Genomic DNA, 27,784 nt, shown 5'->3' on the forward strand with positions numbered 1-27,784 from the left:
CTTGGTAGTACATGCCTTTAATGTCAGCACTCAGGAGGCAGATTTTGAGGTCAGCCTGGTCTGTTACAAAAAGAAATTCTGGCTCAAAGAACAAAAAGCAGATTTTTCCTTAATATACATTATGTTGTTTACAAGCACCTAGAAGAGAATGTTCAGTCTGCTTTCTTCACTAACATTTATGAACAATGAGGTACTAGGTAATCTTTCTCCTTTTATTTTCATTTTTGACAATTTGTTGATTTTATCTCTAGATTCAGAAAATACTTACTCATTTGAAATCTGCCGTCCATATACTAATGCAACTACAAGAGAGTGACCAGATAGCTGTGTGTGGGAAAAACCCACCAACGATTTCCAATGGACTGTTTGCACTTCCAACTGCTATCCTGTTATCACAAGACATAGCTGACATCATGGCTAAGAGTATTATTCCCTGAAGGTAATATTCATTATTGCCTAATTAGTATTGTGTTCTGTTTTCAAGCTATGAAGATACTTACATTTTTTTCTTGTAAAACAGTTTCTGAGTGGGTGGAAACTAATGAAGTTAAAAGGGATTGAAGAGCTGGCTCAGTAGCTAAGAGTGTGTGCTGCTTTTGCATAGGACCCAGCCTCAGTCCTCAGCACCACATAGTGTCTTACAGCTGTCTCTAACTCCAGTTCCAGAGGAACCGATGCATGTAAGTGATACAGATATACATTTGCAAGCAAAACCGCCATACACATAAAATGAAAATAAATCGTTTGTTTGTTTGTTTGTTTGTTTGTTTGTTTGTTTGTTTTTGAGACAGGATTTGTGCTTGTAGTTTTGGTGCCTGGCCTGGATCTCGATCTGTAGACCAGGCTGGCCTCGAACTTACAGAGATCCGGCTGGCTCTACCTTCCGAGTGCAGGGACTAAAGACATGTGCCACAGCCACCAGCATAAATCGTATTCTTAAAGCTCAAATGCATGAAACAGGGTTAAAGAAAAACTAAAACTTACCTGAAACTCTATCAAGAACATCTGATAATGTTGTTGAGACTGGCAAATGAAGAGTACGAAACTTATGACCTGCTCCATACATTGGGTGCTGGATGACGTGACTAGTTGCATTAATTCTCCCTTTGTACAGCTGGGAAAAAATTAATTAAGAAGCTGAGTGTTTTAGAATACATACCATTACAAATCAATTTCAAAGGCATGGAAGAATAAAAAGTTCAATAAAGTATACAAAGTACTTTGAATATTTTAAGTATTTCTGGCATGCTTTCCATAGGAATTGCTCATCAACTTTTTAGATTGGTAATATATAATGTGTGTATCCCCAAAACAAATCACACAATTCAAAATACAGTACAGTTGTTATTTCCCTAAAGGGCTACAGCAAATTATCCTTGATGACACTTACGTTTTGTCACTGACTCTAAAAGCTCTTGTTTCAGTCTGCTGCATTACTAACAAGGAGAGGGGGCTGGAGCCAGTGCTCCACAGTGAAGAGCACTTGTTCTTACAGAGGACCTGGGTTTGATTCCTAACACATACACGGAACCTCCCAGAGCTTTAGTTCCAGGGATCCAACATCCTACTCTCACCTCCCTGGGTATCAGGCATATATATGGTACACAGACACACATTCGATCAAGACACTCATACGCATTAAGTGAAAAGAAAATTTAAAAAAAAAGAGAGAGAGAACAGAACTCACTGCAAGTTCCCCCCAAAAAGTATTCAAGTTATAGAGACATGAAGGTAATAATTAATATTACTCACTGGACATGGTGACTGAAGAAACATTGTCACCTTCTCATCCTCCAGCATCAACTGTAAAAACAGTCTTCGTACAAATCCTGAAATATTCCCTGATGTTGGGAGGCTACCCCTTTGAGGAGCTGTCTGAAATAGTTCACAGAGAACCTGGCAAGGGAAGAAATTTCAAAAGTTAAGTGGATTATTAGAAGGTTTATATTTTGAAAAATGAACAGGAAATTAAGAATGGAAACTAACAAATGTTTTTTTCCCCCAAGACGGGGTTTCTCTTTGTAGTCCTGGCTGTCCTGGAACTCACTCTGTAGACCATGCTGTCTTCCAACTCAGAGATCTGCTCACCTCTGTCTCTCTGAGTGCTGGGATTAAAGACATGTGCTGGGATTAAAGACATGTGCCACCACTGCTTGGCTAACAAAAGTATTTTAATAGATCAAGTCTTCATATAAACACTGTTTATCATAAAATATAGGAATACACAGGCAGATAAACAATTAAAAGTGTAAGAAACAGTTCACTATGATGGCACACACCTTTAATCCTAGCACTCAGGAGGCAGAGCAAGTAGGTGTCTAAACTCAAATCAGCCTAGTATACATAGCAAGTTCCAGGACAGCCTATATACTGAGACCTTGACTCACAAAAAAAGAAAAAACAAAACAAAGTAAGAACAATTTCAATAGCTGAGAAGAGGAATGCTTAGTACTTTTTCACATCTAGCATAACTAATTTTAGTCAATATCAAAGTGTTTTTAATACAGTAAAAATTACTTTTAGATAAGCCGTTAGTCAGGTACGATGGCCCATGCCTTAATCCCAGCACTGAGAGGCAGGTAAGTCTTTGTGAGTTTGAGGCCAGTCTGGGCTTCACAGTGAGGACTTGGGGGGGGGGGGATTGGTATTGCATCAAAAGCAAAGTCTTAATAAGAAATGGGTGATAATAAAGCCAAAAATCAAAGGAACACAGTGACTCGTTGTACTCAAAGCACAGTTTTAACTTTTAAATATCAATAATTATGCCCCTGGGTTTGAGCTTATAATTCAAGCACTCCCTTTTAAGCAGAAAGTACTTTCCTTAATAACTACTACTATGAGCATTAATATACCTTGCTTTTCCACTTAATAAAGTCACATCACTCTATATTTATAAAAATTTGGAATGTTCTCCTATATTAATAGAATGACAGGAATAAGCAATCCCCACTAACAGGAAGAAAAAGAAGCTTTTTCCTGTTCATCATACTCCCCTATTTCACAGAGGCTTTAGGCTAAGATACCTGTACACAATGTCTGTGTTAAAAATTCTCTGATATAGGTATTAGCCCTGATATATATACTAAACAACTTTTGCCCAAAGCCACAAAAGCCACAGAGCTATAGAAGCCAGCAACAAACTAAACCAAAGCTCCAGCAAATATCCTTAAACACCAGACTAACTCCAGTAAACTGTCTGTAATGTCCAGAGCCGCTCTCCTGAAACCTACTCTTAATGTCTTGTGATGAGAGGCAAACCAACAGTGATGATAGTGGTTTGATAATATCCAACAGTCAATCAGCAGCCAAACTACATTCTTTCAGGCTTGTTCTTAAACTAGGGAGTTTTGAAAGAGTATCAATCAGATTGTAGTCAGAATGGTCATGAATTTCCAGTCACCTCACCCTAAATGTAATGGATTTTAAGACCATATATTTCAAGGAGAGGGGAAAGACACTGATACTTCAATTGTGCTTAGATTCTGACACTTATATGTACTTAATCCCAAGCTTTATTATCACGTGGCCATCAGTTAACTACTTTCAAAAATGCCATACTTTCTCCTATTAGTAAGGCCCCCATCAACTCTGAGATGGCTTTGTTCTCTTACCTGTGCCATCAGCTTCTGATTATTGGGGTGACATGAAATACACTGCAGAAAGAAGGCAACAGTTGCATTCTCAATGGCTGTGCGTTGCTGAGTAGTCAGTCCTGTGGTAGCGGCTGAAGGATGAGAAGCTGATTTTGGGCTGCTCTGCTGTGCCCCTAAATTATGTCCTCCAGCAGTGGATCCAGAGTGACACAATAAAAACAGAAGTGCTGTCCACAGTGGGTTAACTTCAGAACCACCAAGCCAATCTTTCATGATGTGGCTATTGCCAACTTCAGTCAAAAACCTCAGAATAGGAGCAACTAGGTCTGCTGTGATAGGCATCTTATTGCAATGCTGTGAAACATGATGCCGCCTGAGTTTGTCCTGGGAATTATCTATTGACTGAGCAATGCTTTCCGAGTAGGAAATGTGGCTAAAACAAAAACTAGCCAAACTCCTCACAAGAAGGGAGGGCAACCCTGAGTCTAGTAACTGTTTTATAGCTTCTGGAGACTGGGAAGAGGAAGCAAGAGTTGCCAAGTGGGATTCGGTTAGTGCAAGAGGTGCTTGCGCATTTTTGGAGTCATCTGTCAATGACGAACTAAGATCTTGCTTCTTGCTATCATCTGTCATGGACAGTCTATGATGACACTGCACTGGAGGAGGGATAATTCCCATCCAGCCCATGAGCAAGGAAAAATAATTTGGGTGTATGTGGCACATGGAGCAAAGTAGACTGTCAACAGCTTTCTTCAAAACCATGTTGCACGGAAGAGACATGGACCAATTAAAAAGTAACCTAGAGAAAGAAATGATACCACATGAATAATTGAGTTTTTGTTTGATTTTTTAGGAAAACGTTCATTGCAGAAAAAATTCCTACAGATTAAAAATAATGACAAAAAGAGTTACTTGACATTTCCTCCCACTCCCAATCCTTTTCTTTGAGATAAGGTCTCACCATTAATATTCCGACCCACCCCTTGGCACCATCCTGCATCCTGATGTAAAACCTCATTTTAAGGAAACCTCCCCCTTCCTCTCTCTCTTCTGCTTTTTCTCCCATGAGTGTGCACCCTCGACCCCCCACTTCTTGTCTCTTTCTCTCTCTTCTCCCTCTTTTTTGTCTTTCTCTCTATGACAATAAACCATCTCTGTGAAGATGCGGCATCTGTGTCGTAAATGACTGTCCACTGCCACCCTGCCCTCCTGGTATGGATCGTCTAACAGCCCAGCACTGCATCTGCGGAGCGTGCCAGCATGTGTGCTTGCACACGTGGGATACACTAGCCAGCCGGGGTCCCCAAGTGCATATATCATAACTAGGATTAGAGGTGGGCAACCATTCCTGCCAATCTCAATCTTTCTTCATGTACTTTCCTTCCACAGTTGCACATTAAAGAAAAACTTAGCTGATAGAAATATTTGCAAGTGAGAATAACACAAAGCCCTCCAGAACACCTACACAAAGATTTCTGATTTGAAGAAAAGCTAGCAATATTGCTAATCAATCTTAAAACAAGGAAGAATGGGAGTATAGCTCAGTGATAGAGCACGTCATTCCCCAGCATGGGAGAAAATAATATTGTGGAATCTCACTTCAAAAGTGCTATACTTTTGTATTTATTATTTTCAAACTATCATTACTATCAAGAAAAAAAAATTATCATTTGTTGGAACACAGTCCAAGAATGGAGTCATGTGAGAAACTGAGTGATTGTGAAAAAACAAGACTCTTGGCTGTGACCTCAGTTTCTTCAAAAAGAGATTATTAAATAAATAAATAAATAAATAAATAAATAAATAAATAAATAAATAAATGGTGGTAGTGCACGCCTGTAATCCCAGCACTCAGGGGGTAGAGACAGGCGGATCTCTGTGAGTTCGAGGCCAGCCTGGTCTACAGAGCTAGTCCAGGATAGACTCCGAAGCTACAGAGAAACCCTGTCTCGAAAAACCAAAAAAAAAAAATTATTCTTGGAATGTGTTTCCATGCTCCTCCCAGGTGTAACAGATAGGAATCAGTTTATACCAGCTGTTGTTATTCATATACGGATATGGAAAAACATGTTTTTGCCATGTGTGGCTTGTCCTTGTGATTATATACTTTACTCAAATGACTCTTCTTAATCCTTAAGAGTATAAATTGTCTGATGCTCTGAATAAAGTTGGCTATTGTACGAGATTTTAGTCTGCCTCATTTTTAGGCTCTATTCTCCCAGGTCCCACCACCTTTAGAGTGGAAAACTACTGAAACAGGCAAAATACTCTACTTATCAAGCGAAACCCTACAGTAATCTAGCACCCAAGGGAAGAGGGTAGGATTTCACTCAGACTTACTCAAAAAGCTCTCGGTCCAGCAGTGCTGGCAAATCATACTCTACAAGCAATTCATAACTGTGCCAAAGAATCGCCGCTACACAGTGCAGATGAGAAGGTGACGGCATGAGAAGACCATATTCAACAGCTGATGAGCTCGGGCACATATAGTTCATCCTACCACTTCTCTTCAAAGCAGCCATTTTTGCAGAGTCACTGACCCATTTTAGCAAGGCCTGAATTCTTTAAAGAAAAAGAAAGTCCGGTAATGCTACAACTGATATTTGATAGAAACAACATCTTTACATGTGAACTAATCCTGGAAAGACAATATTGACTCAATTCCATTTTTAGCTCAAAAGAATTCAAAATATGTCTAAACATATGGAATCTACATTTAGGTTCCACTACATAAAGCATATAAATAGACACTGATACTTTTGTAAGGCTTTTCTAAGGGAGAGTATTAAGTTCAATTCACTACAGCATGTTTGTGATTAAATAAAAAACAGTACCAACATATACCTGTCTTTAGTTCCAGGATCCTGAGTTGTACCAAGCTGGTAAAGAATATCTATTGTAGAATCAGAGGAAAGTCCATTCAGCCTTCCAAAAAGTAAAGGGCTATTCAAATCTAAGCCAAGGGGGGAAAAGTAAGTTTTTAAATTAGCCAATTTAAAATGGAAGGTATGGTCAAATTATGAGAACAGTTCAAAAGTAACAGAGCTCTAAGAGAAATTAGTTTCGGAAAGAGTTAATTACAAACACCATGTAGTTCAAGTCTGATCACTGCACAGGCTTATAAAACTTCTAAGAGCACAGTCAACAGTCACCTGTAGGATCGCTGCCTGATGCTGCACAGTTTCTCAAGAGAATGTCTATGAGCTTCAGGCCAATTCTAGTGGACTGCAATCCAATCTTCACAAGGACAACCTCAATGTTGGGTGAATGCATTCCACAGTAGGGTGACATCAGTAAGGCAGCACACGTCTGCAGCAGATTGGCAGTAGGTGCAGCAGCACTGGCCATCATTCCTTCCAGATCACTTATATGAGTAAGGCAATGATGTAATAACCGTAACCATCCAATGCTGAAATAGAGAATCCAACAATGGATGCGTGGTAACATAAACACCTCACATTATTGCAGGAATAAAAGAGAATATATCTTACAAGTTCTGGAATGCTGGAAACACAGTACTGAATTACACACACAGTAAGCTTTCTCTAGAGGACAATGCTCGCATCATTTAAGAACTACATATCTGCTTTTAAAAAAAACATCAGCAATGAACTTTGTTATATACAGTAACACTAAAGGATTCATAAAACTAAAGAAATCCTAAATGTTTGATCAATTAACAACTTTAATGAAACTAATCTATCAAATGTGAACTAGAGGAGACCTTCGGTCCCTTGTATGAGTGAAGTAAACTCACATTGATGAATCACCATAAAGATTGGTTCAGTGTTTCTATGGGTAAGTTTGTATGGTTCAAATATTTCCTGTTGCAAGGTACTTGGGAATCCCTAACTCAAGAGTATAATCCCCAAACTGAAACCTACAAAAACAAACATACTACACACAGCAAGGGTCAACTCACAAACTGAACACATATAATTCTCAATTTACTGTTTTGTTATACCTTCAGAAAATCATCATATTAAAAATCATAGAACTAGGTATTATATAAGCACACACAGAACAACAACTTATTAGAATCTACCACAGAAAATGTATCACAGAACAAATAATTTCTTTCCTCTTTTTTTGGGGGGAAGACAAGCTGTCTTGGAACTCACTCTATAGACCAGGCTGGCCTTGAACACAAAAGAGATCATTTAAGAAATAAAAACAGGGTTGGAGAGATGGCTCAGTGGTTAAAGAGCACTGACTGCTCTTCCAGAGGACCTGAGTTCAATTCCCAGCAACCACATGGTGGCTCACAACCACCTGTAATGAGATCTGGCGCCCTCTTCTGGCCTGCAGGGACATATGCAGGAAGAACACTGTATACATAATAAATAAATAAAGAAATAAAGAATTCCATTCTTTAAAAAAAAAAAAAAAAGAAAAGAAAAGAAATAAAAACATACCTTGTTTTGGAAACTTGATCTTCAGATGGAAGAAAGGGATTATTAACCGTGGCTGAGGAAGTGGTGCCAAAAGCAGTGAGGCCTAATAATTTAATCTGTGAAAGTCCTAATGTGCTGGCATCCCGAGGACGATGTAGTCTGAGGCAGACGGCAGAAGCTACCTCAGCTTTGACAAGCTGAATTTTTATGTAGGTAAGACCACTTGTGACAACAGGAGTCGACAAAGGTAGCATATTAACCCCATCTGCACTTACTTCAACAGACACTGAGGATGGGCAGGCTACAGACAGAAAGAAAAAAATGGAATGTTTACACACACACACCAAAAAGAAAAAGAAAAGGAAAAAGAAAAGGAAGGGAACTAGATGCCACACTCTAATACAAATTCCACAAATTTGTCGGCTTTCAGGTGTACACACTATACAAACTTACTGAAAGCACTATATATTAACAAAGAATATCTTGTCACTAACATTCATCATAATTTTGGAGATTTTTTAAAAGTGATCTTTAATAATTAAATAATCAAAAATAATTGAACTATTCGCCTAAAGAAATATTAACTGTAGATTTCAATACATATACAACTAATACTCCCAAAAGGCAAAATATCCCAACCTAACAAGCAATTACTTATTATTCCTGTTCTACGAAAACTGTCATGAATACTAAGGACTATATCAAGTTAATGTTAAGATTAGCTGTTTAAAATAATTCGAGAAGAACAGAATAGTAATACCAATTGGTTCAAGACTTCACAGTGTAATTTTCAACGCTGTGCTTAAATTCAGAGTTAATTTTAAAACAGGTTTCATCTTTATTTTCGTTTGCATTTTAAACCTGAACCAAACAGTCTCAAACTTTAAAAGTATCAATTCTTGTTACTTAAAAAGTTCCAGTGAAGTAACAAACTGGCAACTCCCACGGGGTCATTAATACCAGTAGCATAGGACAGAAGCCTATAAAGAAAACATACCTATCAAAGAAAAACTTTAAAAATTGGTTTTATTTTTTAATATTAAATGATAAACATACTAAGTATAATTTTATTAACTATCAATTTTACACCAGGCTTATACTGAAGATTAGAGAAATTTTAAAAACTTTGCAAACTGTAACTTTCAAAACATTTCAAGAAACTATTAGCTATATTTTACAGGAGCAATACAGTGTAAGAAACAAAAACAAATACAACAAAAAAAGGAAATCCCCAACACTATTTAATAATAAATCTATTCAATTTTCATTGGAACACATGTATTCAATCGCTAATCCAACAGGTAATTTATCTGTTTACTAAGCATGCATAAATATCTGCTTTCCCTACTACACTATACTTGCTTTCCTAATTCCCACGTGTAAATTCTAGCCACATTTACACAACCTCTCTCCTTCCAAATCAGAGTGCTCACTTCAGGCTCACTTAACTGAACATTAGTTCACTGTGGAAGAAGGGAAGCTAAGGAAGAATGTTAAAGATTGAAGTCAGGGCCTAACGGGAAAACGCCCTATCAATGAGCTACGTCACTAGATCGTTTCAGTTTTTTTTTTTCTTCAAACTAGGGCCCCTTAAGTTGCTCACTCATTATTACGTCCATGCAGACCCTCAACTTTAAAGCTTACTGCCTGAGTCTAAATAATTAGGGATATAGGACTATGCTACCATGCTAAGCAGTACTTTGTCTTTTTTTTTTTTTTTTTTTTTTTTCCGAGACAGGGTTTCTCTGTGTAGCTTTGCGCCTTTCCTGGAACTGGCTTTCGAGACCAGGCTGGCCTCGAACTCACAGAGATCGGCCTGGCTCTGCCTGAGTGCTGGGATTAAAGGTGTGTGCCACCACCGCCCAGAGAGTACTTTGTCTTTTAAAATAGATTTTGACCTGCTAAAGTAAGATTTTAGTCTATGTTATTCTTGAGGCTGGTCTCAAGCTCAAAACTCTACTATATCACGCTCGAGATGAAATTATAGACAAATGACCTAATGCCTGACTTTCACCTTATGTTAATTGTATGTGGGTTAGGTAATATTTTCAATAACATGACTAAATAGTAGACTACCTTTCAAATAAAAATCTTCTTTCAAACATGGTAAGAACCTATGAAATACCCCAGAGTTTTCATCCAATTGAGTGACAATGGATAACACCGAGATGCAGTAAACACAAACGACTGTAAAAGTCTCAATATAAACTGTGAGTATACTGAAAGAAGCTACGTGACTCCAAAGTGAAAAATACTACCAAGTACTATTAATGAACACACTACAGAGATTCTGTCTTAATCTGAAACTCATTTTCCAATATTTTAAGGAATTTACTTTAAAATATTTTGATAAAATGTACCCAATTAACAACCAAATAAATTACACAAAACTGAAAAAAAAAAAAAAAAAAAAAACAAAGCAACCAAACAAAAGCAAAAACAAAAAACACGATTTCACTTAATAAGAAATTACTTAGGGATAATTTAAAATATTCTACTCAAAACTGATTAAACACACACACAACCTAAAATCAAAGGTGAACAATATATTGGGCCTTGCTCAATAGTACTTCCTATTTCCACCTGTTTCTAAACTAGTGTTATTCTCAGGATGCATCATAACACTCACTTGCAAGGGATGCAAGGTGAGGTTGGATATGTATCTCCTTCAGCAACACTGCTGAAGGCAGGTGGATGGTAAGGTCACACCAAGCCTCTTCTGGCAGAAAGATGTAGGACCAAGCAGCGGAACGAGCCCTTCGATGGGGTGGTGTGGCTTGCAGAAGCACCTCAGCTGGTTGGGCAGTAGGACTGCTAGATGTGATTGTACCTGTTAAAAATACAAACTTATGAAAAGGGTCAGGAAGACACATAAATATTCAGAGAGTATAAATATTAAACTATAAAAAAGAGCAGAAAATAAATATTTGGTAGAATTGCAACACTTTCAGTCACGAAACATGATTATCAAAGTATTCCCAACAGTAAGACTGACAGGGTGAGGTGACAATTCACTATTCAGATGACAAATGATTACTAATGAACACGGGCTAGTGCAATTTTTAAATTAAGCAGAAAACGCTATCCCTACACTTTTTACCATGAAAATAAACTTTAGTTCACAAATGTTCATGTTAATGAAACAGAAAAGAAAAACATGAAAAGATATGCAGTATAAAGGAATACATATCTCAATTAATTCTTCAAAACATATTAATATTTAAGTCCTTACAAGCTGATTAACATTTAAAGAGAAAACAGACCTAAAAATGTCATAGGTGTATACACTGTACATCTATTTCAACTTGGAAAAAGCAAAAAGCCTGTTAAAACCTTTGTTCTTAGTAGAATGTTCTGGTAGTGACAGTCTATAAAAGCAACTGTTTATATTTAAATGGTACTATTTATATTTAAAATGGTACTAATCTAATATCAACTTGTGTCAACAACTAATTGTGTTTCACATCACCCAAGGGACTAAGTTGACTCACAGTAGTAAGAGCAAGGACCAGTTTTCTTACCGAGGGGTGCAAAGTTATGGATCCCTTCTGCATTGTCAGGCTCAGAGGCAAGGATTCTTGTTTTCAAAGTGCTGTCAACAGCTTTATTTGGACCAGAATCAAGAAATTTCATAATAGTGGATACCATACTTCTTGCAGTGTTCACAATAGCTCTTGTACTGGTAACCATATTGTTGCAAATAAGCTGAACTCCACCTAAATTCACAAAGAGTACTAAATAAAAACAATCCTAAGAACAAGACTAGACATCAACAGTAAACGTTCACAGACTACAAAAATGAACAGATAGTAAAACCAAAATCATACTAAAATGATAGCATCTGGGATTTTTATCTTACCCATATCATGGAATGCTTTCAAGGCATCACTAGTATCCAACACTCTCAAAATAAACCACAACAATGGTTCAGATAACTGGCAAGTAGCAAGAGAACCCTACAAAGTAAATAAATACAATATGATTTTATAAGTACCTGTAAATTTAGACAATTACATTTTTTAATATGATCACAATACATAAATACCAATGAATTAATTTGAACATTACATTAAATAAAAATTTACCCTAACCCCCTTCAACTAAAAAGAAACAACAAAAATAAATTTGAAGAGCTGTCTATCTTAAGTAGTTCTTGGTAACATCTCGGGAACCATCTTGATAGTCAAGTATTCAAGCTTGGGAAAAGAAGCAGAAGTAGTAGGGGTACTTCTCAGATTATAAATATATAGCCATTTTTGAAAATACCATGCAAAGTAATTTTATTCTTCAATGTCTATTAAAACTGAATAAAATTTACTTTGCTCATGAACTGCTGTGTTATTTTCTAATACATTACATGGATACTCTTAATTTGTCTGTCTGATATGCAATTCTCTACATGCATTACTATCAAAATGTTCAAAATTACTGCAGCTGCTGTTGGATTGAACGTACTTGTCTGCCCATGTATCCACAGGCCATGTAGGTCAAGATTGGCTGTAACATCATGTGGACTGTAGAGGCTTTCTTACTAAGTGTTGTCAATATGGTAAATAATCCATCTCCAACTGATATGGCATCTAACCCACCATGAAAGTTTTCATGTTTGGTGAGATGTAAGCCACTTGCACCTAGTTTAATAAAAGATTACACATTTTTAAACTACACAAATAAAATACAATAAAAATTAAAAATTTATTAAAAAAAAAAACACTAAAGGATAGGTACATAAGTCTCCCTCATGAATAGACAGGCAACACACACACACACACACCTACACATCTATAAAGATTAAAATATCTATAGCGGTACAGAATAAAGTATGATTTCGTGGGGGCATCATCTTCCATGAGCTCTCCCACTGTAGGTTACTATAAAAAAGTGTCCTATTACATGACTAAGAGAGCATCACTCATAAAGAAAATAAAGGATCTGGATTAAGAGCACTGTCTCCTCTTCCAGAGGACCCAAGCTTTTTTGAGACAAGGTTTCTCTGTGTAGCCCTGCATATTCTAGAATTCACTCTGTAGACCAGACTGGCCTTGAACATACACACATCTGCCTGCCTCTGCCTCCTGAGGGCTGAGATTAAAAGCATGTGCCATTGCTACCTGGTGAGGGCCCACTTTTGATTCACAGCATCAACGTGGTGGCTAGCTCACAACTGTCTAACTACAGTCCCAGGGATCCGATGCCCTCTTCTAGCCTCCGAGGGCACTACATGCACGTGGTGCAGACATATATCCAGATTAATACACCATACACATGAAATAAAACAATAGGAGACAAATACTAGTAGTAGAAAATGTATCAAAACTGAACTTTGTGACATTTTGTTAAAGTATTCAAGAAATTTTTTAAAGTAGTAAAATATATTAATTTCCAAAAGGTAGAAGTTAAATAATGGCATATAAAAGTATGATGAAATATGCATCATAAAAGCAAGCAGGAACAGGTATGTCTTACTGTTGTTTAATACACTGAAATCATTACAGATTTTTATATATATATATATATAAAATGGTACTTAAGACAGATGTTTTATCTTGCTTTTTTTTTTTTTTTTTTTGAGACAAGGTCTCCCTAGCTGACCTATTAATTCCCTCAAGACAGCCCTCTTCCATTTCCTCCTGAGTGCTGGAATTTAAGGCATGTGCCACTATGCCAGGTTAATATTGATTTCTTAATTTCTTTGTTAGAGTTTTGAAACTAACACATACAACCTTCTGATAGTGCATTTCCTATAAAGTCACTCAATGAAAGTATTCACTAATAACGCAAATTGTAAAAATGCTACAAAAAAAGTAATAGGTATAGTACCAAGAAAAGATTAAGATTAATATTCCAAATACATACCAATTATCATTGCCATGGCACTGCTATTACACAGGCCAAGAGCAGACAAAATCTGGCTCATAATCTGTTGGTTGGCTAAGACTAAGTCAGCAACATATGCAGGAGATCCTGGAATACTGGTACTGCTTCCATTGACATCTTTGCCTCCTGAGACTTTTTCTTCATCTGAAACACTATCTGTTGTATTGGTGGTCACGGACACTCTTGCGCTGTATTCCCTATTGCTTGAAAGAGGCAGCTGTACTAAAATGTTAACAAGTTTTAACAAATCAAACATGAGTTGATCTCTTGTCATTTCACCACAAACAGCCTTTGCATCACCTGGACGAATGAGGTTGGCAAAGAGTCCCCCAAAGCAAGCTCGAGCACCTACAGAACTATCTGATCCACTTCTAGACATTACTTTGTCTGAGCAAGTGATATAGTGATGCACCAAGAAGGTGACAGACTCTATCACAGCAGAAATAGTACTAACTGAGACAACTTCAAAGTTCTGCTCCAGAGTAAACTCTAACAGCTTCACTTGAGCATCAAGAGGTCCTTGGCCTGTCTGGAAGGCCCCCCTGCAGAGACAGAAACAGAGAGGAAACAGAGAGAATTAAAAACTAAATCACGTTACGTAGTTTTAACATAATTAACTATGACATTTCTTCCTTTAGCAGTTCTTCAATTGTACCCAAGTTTTCTGTTCATGTCCACTTTATTACTGTAGTGATATATTGTGTATCAATAAAACTTGATAATCAGAAGACAGAACTAGCCACTAGATTAAACATAGAGGCCAGGCAGTAGTAGCACACACCTTTTACCCCAGTACTTGGGAGCCACACGCCTTTAATCCCAGCACTTGAGATCTCATTCCTTTGCTACCAGTATTTAGGAAGCACACAGGCCTTTAACCCCAGCACTAGGAAGGAAGTGAAATGGCTGGGCAGAGAAAGGCATATAAGGTGTGAGGGACAGGAACTAGAGTCTTTTGGCTGAGAACTCAGAGGCTTTCAGTCAGAGGATTCATGGAGATAGGATCTCGCCTTCCATTCAGCCTAAGAATTCAGTTGTGGTGAGAAGTTTCTCTAGTAGCTTGTCCCTTAGTCTCTCTGATCTTTTAGCATTTACCCCAGTATCTGGCTCCAGGTTTTATCATAAGATCATTTAGGAATTGAGCAACAATTATAGCTTCCCTTCTAAATTGAAAACGAAGGAAAAAACACAAGAATATCAAATTATCTTAAAATAACAGACCAAAATTTTTAGAAGCAGATTTCTGTAATTGTCATTTGTATATTATGAGGACACTGGCTAACAAGGTAGTCTCTGTGACCTCTACATAAATGACAAACTGTTCATAGTTTAGTTAAGTGTTTCTCGGGCTAGGAATGTAGCTTGGTGGTGCAGGGCTTGTTTTCCATATAATAGGGAGGTCCCAAGGTGTTACATAATGATTACAATTCACTGTCCTATGACAACCTATGACACTGAAACATTCAATACATTTTAAGAATTAACACAACATGGCCACAATTCTTTTTACATACTGCATAATTTTATTTACTTATGATTTCTTTGAGATTATTTTCTTTTTATCTTTTGGGCATACTATTATATATTAAAAAGGAATCACGCTTATTTCTCTATATATTCCAGAAGAATTTAAGTAATTTCAAATAATTTTCCAATAAAAATTTTAATGGTCTTAAAGGTGGAGCTTTCAGGTACCATGTTCCTACTGTAACAGAAACTAAAAGTCGGGGGTGGGGGTGGGGGGAACCAACCTACAATGAAATGAAATGAAAATGACCAAGAAACACAGCCCCTCAGTCCAACTGTCCTCTGGTCTATTTGTTCTAAACAAACACTAATTAATATGGAGGGGATTATATTTGGAGGATTCCACGCTCATCTTCATATCAGGACAGGTAGCGGAGGAATACGTGCTGTCATTTACCTCTCTGTAGAAAGTATATGAATTAGCTTGAGCAAAAGTTCACTGAATATCTGAGGACATGTTGAAGACAGATGCACTTGTAATCGGGTGAGAAACTCCTGCATGGCTTGTGTAGCTGTTGGACCAACCTGAAAGAGAAATGCATATCCACTGAAAACTACTGAGCTATATCAATGGCATTCTCAAAGTGTCAGGTATAAAGGCATAAAGAATGGTTCTTACGAGGAAAAACAACATATTAATAGTGACAGGAGAGAACAAATTTATGTTTTAGTTCTTTTTTTTTTTTGGAGTGGGGGTGGGGGTTGAGACAGGGTTTCTCTGTGTAGTTTTGGTGCCTGTCCTGGACTAACTCTGTAGACCAGGCTGTCCTCAAACTCACAGAGATCCACCTGCCTCTGCCTCCCGAGAGCTGGGATTATAGGTATGTGCCACGACCACCTGGCTCATATTTTTAATATAAGTTTAAAAATGGATATTCTATAATTAATCTTATTTCATAATGATCATATAACTAAGATTTGCTTTAATGACCAAGAAATGTCTTTATAACACTTCACAAACTATGAGAACATTTTGTACTGATTTTTATGAACAACCTCATGAAAAACATGATCCCTGAAGAAAATAATTTGGGACTAGACAGATGGCTCAGTGATTAAAAGTATTAGCTGCTCTTCCAGAGAACCCAGGTCGATTCCTAGAACACACATGGTGGTTTTATAACTGTCTATATAACTCTAATCTTCTTCTGACCTCCATGGGCACCAGGCATACATCTGGTACACATGCATACATGAAGACAAACCATTATGAACATAAATAAAATTTTCATAAAAAGGAAAAAAAAAAAACCCAAAACTTGAATTCAGGTTAACTAGTTCACCAATGGTCATTGTTTTCAGTGCCTAGTAAAGCAAGAACCAAAAACAAAAAACAAAACAAAAAAAAAAAAAAAAAAACAAGACCCAAAACAACAAAATCAATACACCCTAAAGCGAAAATACATCTATGACAAGTGCTAAAATCCTCTTTCCCAAACTTCTTTCTCATCAATAAAAGAAGGGATGGCAACCAGTACTCAATGAGCAGACCATGCTTCAGGTTAAGTATGCCTTTGCAGAATTTCTACATAGTTGTCTTTTTTTTTTTTTTAACATTTATTTATTAGAAGATGGCATCAGATCTCATTACAGATGGTTGTGAGCCACCATATGGCTGTGGGAAATTGAATTCAGGACCTCCGAAAGAGCAGCCAGTGTTCTTAACCTCTGAGCCATCTCTCCAGCCCCCTCTCCTTTTTTAAATTTCTCTCATTTGCTTTGCTAGAAAAATGATACAATTCTAGAGGAATTTATGAAAAGTAAAAGACAATTAATACCCATGAAGCTATTTTAGAATTACATAAAAGTAATTGCTAATGACAAAAAATAAATTACAGCACTCTTAGCCATATTTCTGACATAAAACCAAGATATATAAAAAGCTTAATCTTATAAAATAACTTTTTTAAAAAATATAATTTATTTATTTTTATTTTATGTGCATTGTTATTTTGCCTATATGTATGTCTGTTTGAGGGTGTCTGGTCTTGGAATTACAGACAGTTGCTAATTGCCATGTGGGTGCTGAGAATTGAACTCAGGTCGTCTGGAAGAGCAGTCAGTGCTCTTAACCACTGAGCCATCTCTCCAGCCTCCTAAAATAACATTTACTATAAGTTAAAAAATGATTTGACCACTAGAAGTATTTTACCAAGAAACAATAATCAAGTAGGACTACTTAAATAAAAGCAGCACATATATCATAAGTGAAATTTATATGAAGAAAATCTACAGTGAGATCCATGAAGCTCAATCCTGAGCACTATTTCGGGGGTTTTATTTTTTGATAACAGTATATCATTAATATCATAAAATGATTAAAATTGTCAATCTTAATAATAGCACACATTAAATGAGAAATTGCAGAAACACTTTAATTCCCGCCCCCCAAATTTAATCTTGTTTACTAAATTATTCAAAACTAACAACAAAAGCTGGGCATGATGGTACATGCCTTTAATCCCAGACCTCGGGAGGCAGAGGCAGGTGGATCTGTGTGATCCAAGTCAGTGTGGTCTATGTAGTGAGTTCCAGAACAGCCAGGGCTATATAGTGAGACCCTATCTCAAAGTACAAAAACACAAACATGACAAACAAACAAACAAAGTAAATCTGTGTAGACAAAAGCTTACTATCAGCTTTTCAGGGTGGCTACTTTTAAAGGATTACACTTTACATATCTGTTTACTGAAAGGTTTGTGCACATCACTAGTTGAAAACTATTACCTGAGGGCTGTGCTGATTCGTCCCATGTGGACTGGTACCAGAAAGAAATTTCACTAACACATGAATGAGGTTTGGGTCTGAAACCAACAAATGAGCTGTAGTCTCCTGATTTCCAATAGAACTGCTGGAACCAGCTATTAAAAAAAAAGGTAGGGAAAGCAATAAATAACCCCTAGCAATAATGAAATGCAGTATTTATAAGCAATTTCTGTTGCAAAGAACAAGTCTACATTCCCTATTAAAGCAGAGTTCAATACACGGGCCTATGGTGCAGGCCAGTAATCCCTGCTACTTAAGATGCTGAAACAAGAGGAGAAACCATAAGCTTAGGACTGCTGGAGCTGGAGACAAGAGTTCAAAGCCACATAGGGCAACTCAGGAAAACCCTGTTTCTTACTCAAAATATGAAGAGGGCTGTGGATACAGTCCTATAGTAGAGCGTTTGCTTCACAACCAAAAAAGCCCTGGGTTCAATAACCTCTACTCAATACACAGACCCGGACTTCCTTCTCTCTTCTCACCTACCACACGTGTGCTCTCACCTCTCTTCAGATTGTAAAAACGCACTGAGGACATGTTTCTATAATGTACAGACAAGGGGAAAGGACCCAAATCTCAAGTGTCAAAATGAATAACCCTCCCTTTCCAGAAAGAGAAAAATACACACTTATTTGGGAAATTTTAACTCAGTTCTCTAAGATAAATTGAGGCAAAGGCTATTCCTTTTATCATACACAAGTTATATCCTATGAACTATGGCTAGGTAACACACACTTTGCACTAAAACTTAATCTCCAGTATCATAGTATACAGGAGATAAAATACAAACAGGAAACTGGAACAACAGTGTAAAATCAGTTTACATCAGTGTAAAAGGTTTTCCATTAAACTAAATTCATCAAAATTCATCAAAATATTGCCATAAAGAAAAATGAAATAAAAAGCAATGAATCCTTAGATTCATTTCATTTAATGGAATCAATAACTTAATAGTAGAAATATTTTAAAGCACATGCCAGAGACCTATAGAAACAAATTTTTGAACTTACAATTAAGCTGCATATTTGTCATGAGTGTTAGGCTATGAAGCACAAGGCACCATGTCCGGAGCAAAGTATTTGGATACCAAGCTAACACTGTGAGAAAGCTAGTTATTGATGCTACACAAAAGAGAAAGGGAAAATATATTTAGTCAGGATAACTGAATGTTTATTATTACCTCATTAGCTAGCATCCTTAAAATACACAAACAAAAGTATTCCCAACAACAACAGCAAAAAAAGCTGGCCGGTGATGGTGCACGCCTTTAATCCCAGCACTTGAGAGGCAGAGGCGTGAGGATCTCTGTGAATTCAAGGCCAGCCTGAGCTACAAAGTAAGTTCCAGGAAAGGCACAAAGCTACAGAGAGAAACCCTGTCTTGAAAACCCCACCTCAAAAGAAAGTATTTCCTACTAAATGCAAATAAAACTGAAAGCGTCAGTAACAAGGGGGCTGGAGAGACGGCTAGCAGATAAGAGCCCTTACTGCTCTGCCTAAGATGCCCACAAGATCACAAATGCATGGAACTTTAGAAAGTCAATATAACAAGTCAAGTTTTTAACCTCTGCACATGACACACAATGTAATGTTATCATTAAAAATTTGCTATACTTTTCATCTAATGTAATTTCTTTGTAAGTTATAATTTTTAGAACAAAAATCTTATTAAAAAGGCACACTGAAAAATGTGGGATTTAGTAGACCAATGGAAACCAATAAGAGTTCAGAAGAAAAGGACAAACTCAAACTAATTAGGTAACCTGGGAGACACAGAAGAAGCAAGAACTGGTGGTCGTGGTAGCGCCTCTTTAATCTCAGCACTCCAGGGGCAGAGGCAGGTGGGATACCTGTGAGTTCAAGGCCAGCCTGATCTACAGAGAAAGTTCCAGGATTACACAAAGAAACTCTGTCTCAAAAAACAAAAACAAAACAAACAAACAAACAAACAAGAAGAAAAAGAGGAGGAGGAGCAGGAGGAAGAAGAAAAAGAAAATAGGGGGAAGGGGGGACTATGATTGGAGAAATGGCTCAGAGGTCCTGAGGTGAATTTCCAGCAAGGTGGCTCACAGCCGTCTATGAAGGGATCTGATGCCCTCTTCTGGCATGAAAACATAGATGCAGACACAGCACTTACTCATACCAAGGGGAGGGGAGGGGAGGAAAGAAGGTAGAGAAGGAGGTGGGGAGAGAGAGAGGGAGGGAAGCAAGAGCAGTCCAGGAAGTCTAAGAGGTTATTCAAAGTACACAGTGCCCATCAAATATAGGAGTCCATGCAGGATCAGGGCCCCACACTACTTTTAAAACATCCTGCAGAGATGCTTGCTGACAGCTATAAGGAGTTCGGAAGACCTGGAATGCTAAAAGCATATGCACTTTAAAATCCAAAAATAAGAGACCATCGTATTGGTTCCAAATGGCACAACTTTCAAGTTCAACAATTAGAATGATTAGAAATGTTCATTTTGAAACCACTAATTAAAATGTTAATAGGCCTTGTCAATCTCAAAAATTGTCTTACCAAAACAAAAAAACAAAAACAAAGCCATAAGGACTACAAGTGACATGTGCTTCTAATTCCAGCTCTTACAAAGCTGAGGCCGTAGGTTTAAGTAAGGCCAACCTAGGCTACAAAGCTGTCAAGAACAAAGGAAAGAAAAAAGGAGGGAGGAGGAAGACAAAGGACGAAGACTGGGAGGAAAAGTGAGAAAGGGAAAAGAGAAAGGGGGGAGAGGAGAGGAAGGGAAGACCTCATCAGCTCTGCTTCTGTTTTATTTTTTTAAAGATGGATTTATTTTTATGTGTATGAACGTACTGCCTGGACCTGTGCATGTGTGTTTGGTGTCAAAGGAGGTATGGTGGATCCTCCAGAACTGGAGTACTAGATGGCTGTAAGCCACCATATGGATAGTCGGAATAAAACCCGGGTCCTCTACTAGAACAACAAATGCTCTTAACTGCTGAGCTGTCTGTCCAGTCCCTGCAGGCCAGCTTTTAGAAAGCAGTCTCTAGGAAAACGGTTTGACTACTCTCTCACAAAAACCTCACAAAGTCATGTAAATTAGAAGCTGCAAATCTTCATGTTTACTTTCAGAGGACATAGGATACTATACGGGTCAAGAAGGGCAAATATGTATCCAAAGGTCACCAAGTAAACAAAAGGCACAACTATGAAGCAATGTATACCACCTGGGGTGAATGCCCCAAAGAGAGGGAATTTATAGTTAAAAATTAAAAAAAAAAAAAAAAAAAAGAGTAATGCTGAATGAAGGAACTGAGGTGTGGAGTGTCAGGATATTGTACATATCCAAGTGAACAAATAATCAAGACACATTGCCAAACTTACAGACGTCATGGTATTATTAACCCAAACATGAGCTTTCTCTGACACGGGGAAAAAAATCCTTACTAAATAGGAAAAATGATTCCAACAACATAAGCAGAAACACAGAAGAAAAAGAGTCCCAAAGAATGAAGCAGCAAAACATTATAGCATGGAAAATACACCATAAAATTGATGTAAACATGCTGCAGGGATAGACAGCTCAGCATGGAAAAGCATTTGCTATACACATTTAAGGACCAAAGGGAAAAGCCCCAGCACCCATGTAAAAGGCTCTAGTATTGAGCAGAGACAGGAGGATTGCTGTGGCTTACTGGCTGCCAACCTAGATCCAGGTTCAAGAAAAGACTCTGCCTCAAGGGAATGAGGAGGACAGTGAGTAGACACCAGACAGACTCCTCTGCACATACAGGTCACACAGAGACACTCACACACTAACATCTATGGATGGAGGAAGGGAGGAGAATAGGAGGGAAAGAAGAGGTTAAAGCAAAGATTTTTGGGATTTTGGGACAGGTTCTCACTATGCGACCCAGGCTACACTACGTGTCCCAGGGCAGCCTAAAACCCATGCTAGACCACCTGACCAAAAACATTAGCCAGGTCTAATACACTGAGTTTCAAAGTGAGTACACCATTTACAATTACACTCATTATGTAGTTCTATTTTGGTCTATAACTCACTATGTACACCAAGCTGGTCCTAAACTGACAGAAATCCACCTGCCTCCGCTCTCAAATGCTTGGAGTAAAGGCATGCACTGCCACACCAACCCAAAAAGCACTTCTTTGACCAAAACAATACAACTGTAATAATACTGTACATTTTCTCTTAATTATGACCATTTAAAAATTTGCTAGTTGGATTACATTAATAGTTTTCCGGCTTAAAAAAAAAAACCTTACCTTGATTTAATGAGATAACAGGTATCCGATTAGCATTATATAAAAAAATATCTGCTCCATTCTCTTTGTTCCCCGATGAGCTAGAATTAAGGCTCAATGTGAGCCACAACTGAAGAAGTGATTCCAACTTTAAGAAAAAGAAAGAAAACTAAGAAAAGGAAAATGTACTTATATTACAAAGTACAACTTAAACAAAAATCTTTACAATTATAAACTTGTCATGGGCAAATAATTTCTGATTATCTTCTAGCTAATTTAATTTGGTTCACAAGCAAATATATCTTAAAATCTAATTTATATTTTAATTATAATTTAACATAATTAAAATGCATAGTTCCCCTTATACCCCATGTTTTCCTCAATAAAAACTGAGTAAGTTAATTCTTTTGAATCACAGGTTTATAAGTACATATCAGAAAGAAAAGTACCAATGGTTAAATTCATGAAAATACAAAATGGCTGATCACTAAAGAAGGGCATTAGCAAGTATTCCCAAGATTTTTCTTAACTGAATTTAACAAAAAAACCATTATGGTCAGGTCATTTATGAATTTCCAGTCAGTTAATCCATTAATAGAGAAGTAATGTGTCAAAATTCATTGGTTTCCCCCCTGAAGACCAACCTGAACATGATGGACTTGAAGCATGGAAAACAGCTTATTGAAACAAACATTTAACATTGGGATAGATGATAACTGTATAATGAGCTGGCTGTTCTGGTTTGTTGCTTGTAAACCCCCTAGAAGTGAATCATCTGTTCCACTTGGAGATTGTGAAACTGAAAATCAAGCACAAGTACCATTTTATAAGCAAGTTTCAGAACACATGTGAATTTATCAACAGTCAAGAACAGGCTAAAAACTTTATTAAAGTTAAATTCTGTACAATGGTCCTATAATAGAACTTGTGAAAAAATTGGTTTTAGGAATTATTAGATATTCAAGAAGAGAGGGAAAAGAGAGGCTCTCAAAGTTACAACACTAATCTACCAATTTTCCAAAATTAATAAAAGGAAACCCTGACTATTTATTAAGAAAGCAATTTTAGAATATTCTAATATATCAAGTTCATCAGTTATTCTTCTGACTGTGGTATTAAACTTAGGATATAGCATCCTAGAAAGGTGCTTTGCCACTGACCTAGACCCACAATCCTGTAGTGCATTAATTCTTAACCTTGACTGCACTATAGAATCAACTTTGTAGCTTTTGAAAGTTTGCTGATCAGATCACACAATAGCTTTATATATATTTACTGGGAGCAGAAAATACAAGAACACTGTGGAAAATTTTATCATACATTCAGAATAGTATTACACTAAAAGGGGGCACACCTGATGCAGGACAGTAGTCAAGTGTAGATGATTAACAGAAGCAGATATTATTGTAAAAAAGCTGCCAATAAATTTAAATAAGCAACATCAAATAATAAAATAGGATCTTGGGGGAATATGTCACTGTCTCATATCGTGAGGGGACTGGACCCATTATAAGAGGTTCCCACATTAGATGGGAGATAATGCACAGTATTTTTATGTACTAATAGAGGTTTCCACCTTTTACTCCTTCATCTTCTGTGAGCAAGAAATAAATGCAGATTGTAAACTTCCTATTTACATAGGGAAGGTTTAAAACCCCAAATTCATGAGTCAAAATATATCTGAATTCTCTTCACAGATATGTGATCATCCACAACACTTCCAACCATCTACAATTCTTTATTCATTTAGCCTAGGAGAAAGAGAAGTGGTGTGTATACCCAAGGGAAAAACATGTTTGTCTTTGATGAGCAGGGTATTCCTCAAAATGCACTTCCCTGACAGGAGTAAATATAGCAATGTTCATCCACATCAGCAATGGCCAAATCTGGCAGACCACCTGTTTCACCACTAGAAAAAAATTTGCCTTCCTTTTGCTGTAATTAGAATGTAATGTCTCTCAATTCTGGGGTTCAGTTAAGAGACCTTTAGCTGACATTTCACTTATACCTTTCAGCCCAGTATTTCAGAATAAAGATGCTTTTTACAGAATAAAAATATTTTAAAAAGTTATTGAATGAAAACTGAAAATAAAATCAATGAATACCAAAAATGTAATTAATATCATGAGTGTAATTAATATCTTGAATATAATTCATGCCACTGAATTGTGAACTTAAAAATGGTTACAATTGCAAATATTATGGTTCATTTAAAAAAATTAGCCGGGCAGTGGTGGCGCACGCCTTTAATCCCAGCACTCGGGAGGCAAAGTCAGGAGGATCTCTGTGAGTTTGAGGCCATCCTGGGCTACCAAGTGAGTTCCAGGAAAAGCGCAAAGCAACACAGAGAAACCCTGTCTCGGGAAAAAAAAAAAAAAAAAAAAAAAAAGGAATGTAATCACCATGCATTATATGTGTGTACGAAGACAGCAATGTCTTTAAAAAAAAAATTTTAAGTTAGTAGTGTCATGGGTGTCTAATGCAAGTAATGAATTATACAGTGTTCCCTAGAATCCCCTCAACCTCACAACAGCACAAAAATAGGAACATGCTTGATGTTTGGACTGAATTAACATGGAGCTATATTTGGCCTGCGCCCAAAATGTCCACATTGTCTTATTTAACTACCAAATTATATAGTCTGCATGCTATATACTCTAAAGCTATTTAAATTTACAACAGACATAGAATTTTAAACTTGTTCTTGATTTGATACTCAGGTATAATCAAACTTACAAGTAGGAGATGTATTTGTTAACGCTTGTAAAATGGAATCTGCTTCCAGGGTAGACATCATTTTCAACATAAGCTCTGCTTGCTGTTCAAGGCCAACTTCTAGACGAGCATCTAACGCTACAAAAAAAAGATACCTAATCAGTTATTATTCATGTACTTCCTACTATAGAAACCATGGCAACATCTGGTCCCAGAAAGGGCTGACGAGGCTTTGACTTCACAAAAAGAAATTCTGCAGGTGGTATTAGAACTAAACCAGGGAGAACATCTGAGCATACAGATAAAGATGGGAAATAAATAGTACAGAGACAGGTGAAATAAGTAAGTGACACAATGACAACAGAAGGAAAGACATTCAAAATGGGAGATGGGGCCCTACCCCAGCCCCACAAAAACAAGAGGAGAAAACCAAAAGAAATTCAACAGAACTATCAGACATAGAAATAAATGTTAGCTTATCACACTTGACAAATACACATACATAGTAACAGTCACTAAGACAATAATAACTTCCGTACAAAGCTTGGCTTTTTAGACAAATTTTTAAAATACACTACTAATTATAGAAAAGACTAACTCCCAAGTACATGCAAAAGCAGCAAATGATGAATGAGAGGCATCTAATTTTGCCCAAGAACTAGAAAATGCTCAAAAAATAATGAACACTTATCGATCCAGAAGCCACTTAAAAGACTCCTATTAGTTATATCTGAGACAATTTACATATCCAAATAAAATAAAAGTAACTTTGGGAATATATTTAATAACTATATATGAAAATTATCAAAATTGGAGGCTGGGGAGATGGCTCAGAGGTTAAGAGCACTGGTTGCTCTTCCAGAGGTCCTGAGTTCAATTCCCAGCAACCACACAGTGGCTCACAACATAATGAATGATATCTGGTGCCCTCTTATGGCATGCAGGCATACATGCAGGCAGAACATTGCACACATTAAGGCAAAACACTGTATACATAATAACTAACTAAATCTTTAAAAAATTAAAAATAAAATAAGCTGGGTGGCAGTGATTCACGCCTTTAATCTCAGCACTCGGGAGGAAGGGCCAGCCTGTGAGTACGAGGCCAGCCTGGTCTACAGAGCGAGATCCAGGAAAGGCGCAAAGCTACACTGAGAAACCCTGCCCCAATGAATGAATGAATGAATGAATGAATGAATGAATGAATGAATGAATGAATGAGTGAATTTATATATAAAGATCAAAATTATAAATACTATGTCTACAGCTTACAATAAAAACAGATGAGTAACAAATGATATTAAAAAATAATAGGCACCTGATTAAAATAGAAAATCAAGGATCATATTAGAATTTAACATACTAGGAAAATATTTTCTCACACACACGTACGTACGTACGTACATACGTGTCTACACAAATACATAGCACACACACATATACAGATTTAGTAAAAAAAAAAAATTTATAAAGAAGTCAAATTCAGTTCTGTAGATAAGTATGTATATGTTGTTAAAACATACTTTTTTTGGTCTAGGACAACAATACATCCTCCAAGAGCCAAAGCCACATAACAACACCCCAATAGTAGACATCAGAGGCCCTCCTTGGAGCTGTTACTCAAGGCTGTCCAAGAGCCTCCCAAAACATACTGTTGCTACTGCCCTTGTTTACCCCTAAATGTGGAAGGTTGAGACCCTATTGCTGAAGATATCATATACTTCAGAGCAGAATACAGAGACCCCTAAACTGGAATTGACCTTAATGTTTCCTCCTTAAGGACCAGCTTTCATGGTACCAGAAAGTGTCATGTAAGCTTCTAAAGGAGAAAGCAACAAACAGTCCTATCGAGCCATGATGCCCACAAACTACAATAATACCCAGCATGGCACTATAACCCTAAGAGTACAGCCGGGCGGTGGTGGCGCACGCCTTTAATCCCAGCACTCGGGAGGCAGAGCCAGGCGGATCTCTGTGAGTTCGAGGCCAGCCTGGTCTACCAAGTGAGTTCCAGGAAAGGCGCAAAGCTACACAGAGAAACCCTGTCTCGAAAAAACCAAAAAAAAAAAAAAAAAAAAGAGTACAGTAGGGACAAGCATATATTGGTAGTAACCAGCAACTCTCTAACTGAACTCAAGATCTGCTCAACAAGAGAGAAACTATGCCTGGTGCTGGAAACCTAGCCAACTAAGTGTTGGTAAAGTCATGGATTTTGAAGAGCAATCTACAACCACCGCTTTTCTAAATCAATGCAATCCCTGAAAAAAATCTAAACATTAGTTTTTATGCCTACAGGTAAGTGGAGTCTTCACCCCACCAAGGGAACTTCTCTCTCCAACAGATTGAGACCATTACAAAAAACCACAATCAATCAAAATGCAGAACTGTGGAGCCCAATCCCAATGGATATACCAAGAAAACACACTTGTACCTAAGATTCAGGAAACACTGTGGAAGAATAAACAGAAAGACTGCTAAAAGCCAAAGGATTAGGGAACTTGCTGTGACAGTGTCTGCTTAGTAATGTCAGATGCTACACCCATGAAATCTCACCTGAAAACACACATATAAGTGACATTCTACAGACTGAGCAGGTTATGTATGTATTTGGGAATATATACATACATACATAACAATGAATGAAAAAAAAGGCTCAGAATTTGAAAAAGAGCAAGGAGGAGTATT

The 27,784-nt window shown here is 37.2% G+C and overlaps 1 protein-coding gene across 12 annotated transcripts in view; it reads right to left on the minus strand.

Moving 5' to 3' along the window:
* Birc6 (baculoviral IAP repeat containing 6) overlaps nucleotides 1-27,784 on the minus strand; it is a 188,573-nt gene that overhangs the window by 60,787 nt on the left and 100,002 nt on the right. For all 12 annotated transcript variants that reach the window (XR_003734946.2, XR_005089742.1, XM_028873519.1 and 9 more), the window contains 18 exons: nucleotides 25,121-25,237; nucleotides 23,029-23,183; nucleotides 22,406-22,532; nucleotides 19,168-19,278; nucleotides 18,119-18,252; nucleotides 15,789-15,916; nucleotides 13,844-14,406; nucleotides 12,443-12,618; nucleotides 11,847-11,943; nucleotides 11,509-11,703; nucleotides 10,617-10,817; nucleotides 8,009-8,288; nucleotides 6,746-7,002; nucleotides 6,438-6,546; nucleotides 5,934-6,155; nucleotides 3,612-4,392; nucleotides 1,753-1,896; nucleotides 985-1,114 (listed from right to left, as the gene is read on the minus strand). Coding sequence is in view for 10 of the 12 variants with exons in the window: in XM_028873519.1 (XP_028729352.1) it covers nucleotides 985-1,114; nucleotides 1,753-1,896; nucleotides 3,612-4,392; nucleotides 5,934-6,155; nucleotides 6,438-6,546; nucleotides 6,746-7,002; nucleotides 8,009-8,288; nucleotides 10,617-10,817; nucleotides 11,509-11,703; nucleotides 11,847-11,943; nucleotides 12,443-12,618; nucleotides 13,844-14,406; nucleotides 15,789-15,916; nucleotides 18,119-18,252; nucleotides 19,168-19,278; nucleotides 22,406-22,532; nucleotides 23,029-23,183; nucleotides 25,121-25,237 (3,927 nt within the window). In the remaining 2 variants the exon portion in view is untranslated. The remainder of the gene's footprint in view (nucleotides 1-984; nucleotides 1,115-1,752; nucleotides 1,897-3,611; nucleotides 4,393-5,933; nucleotides 6,156-6,437; nucleotides 6,547-6,745; nucleotides 7,003-8,008; nucleotides 8,289-10,616; nucleotides 10,818-11,508; nucleotides 11,704-11,846; nucleotides 11,944-12,442; nucleotides 12,619-13,843; nucleotides 14,407-15,788; nucleotides 15,917-18,118; nucleotides 18,253-19,167; nucleotides 19,279-22,405; nucleotides 22,533-23,028; nucleotides 23,184-25,120; nucleotides 25,238-27,784) is intronic.

Source organism: Peromyscus leucopus, chromosome 22, assembly GCF_004664715.2.
Source record: "Peromyscus leucopus breed LL Stock chromosome 22, UCI_PerLeu_2.1, whole genome shotgun sequence".
NCBI classification, from domain to species: Eukaryota; Metazoa; Chordata; class Mammalia; order Rodentia; family Cricetidae; genus Peromyscus; species Peromyscus leucopus.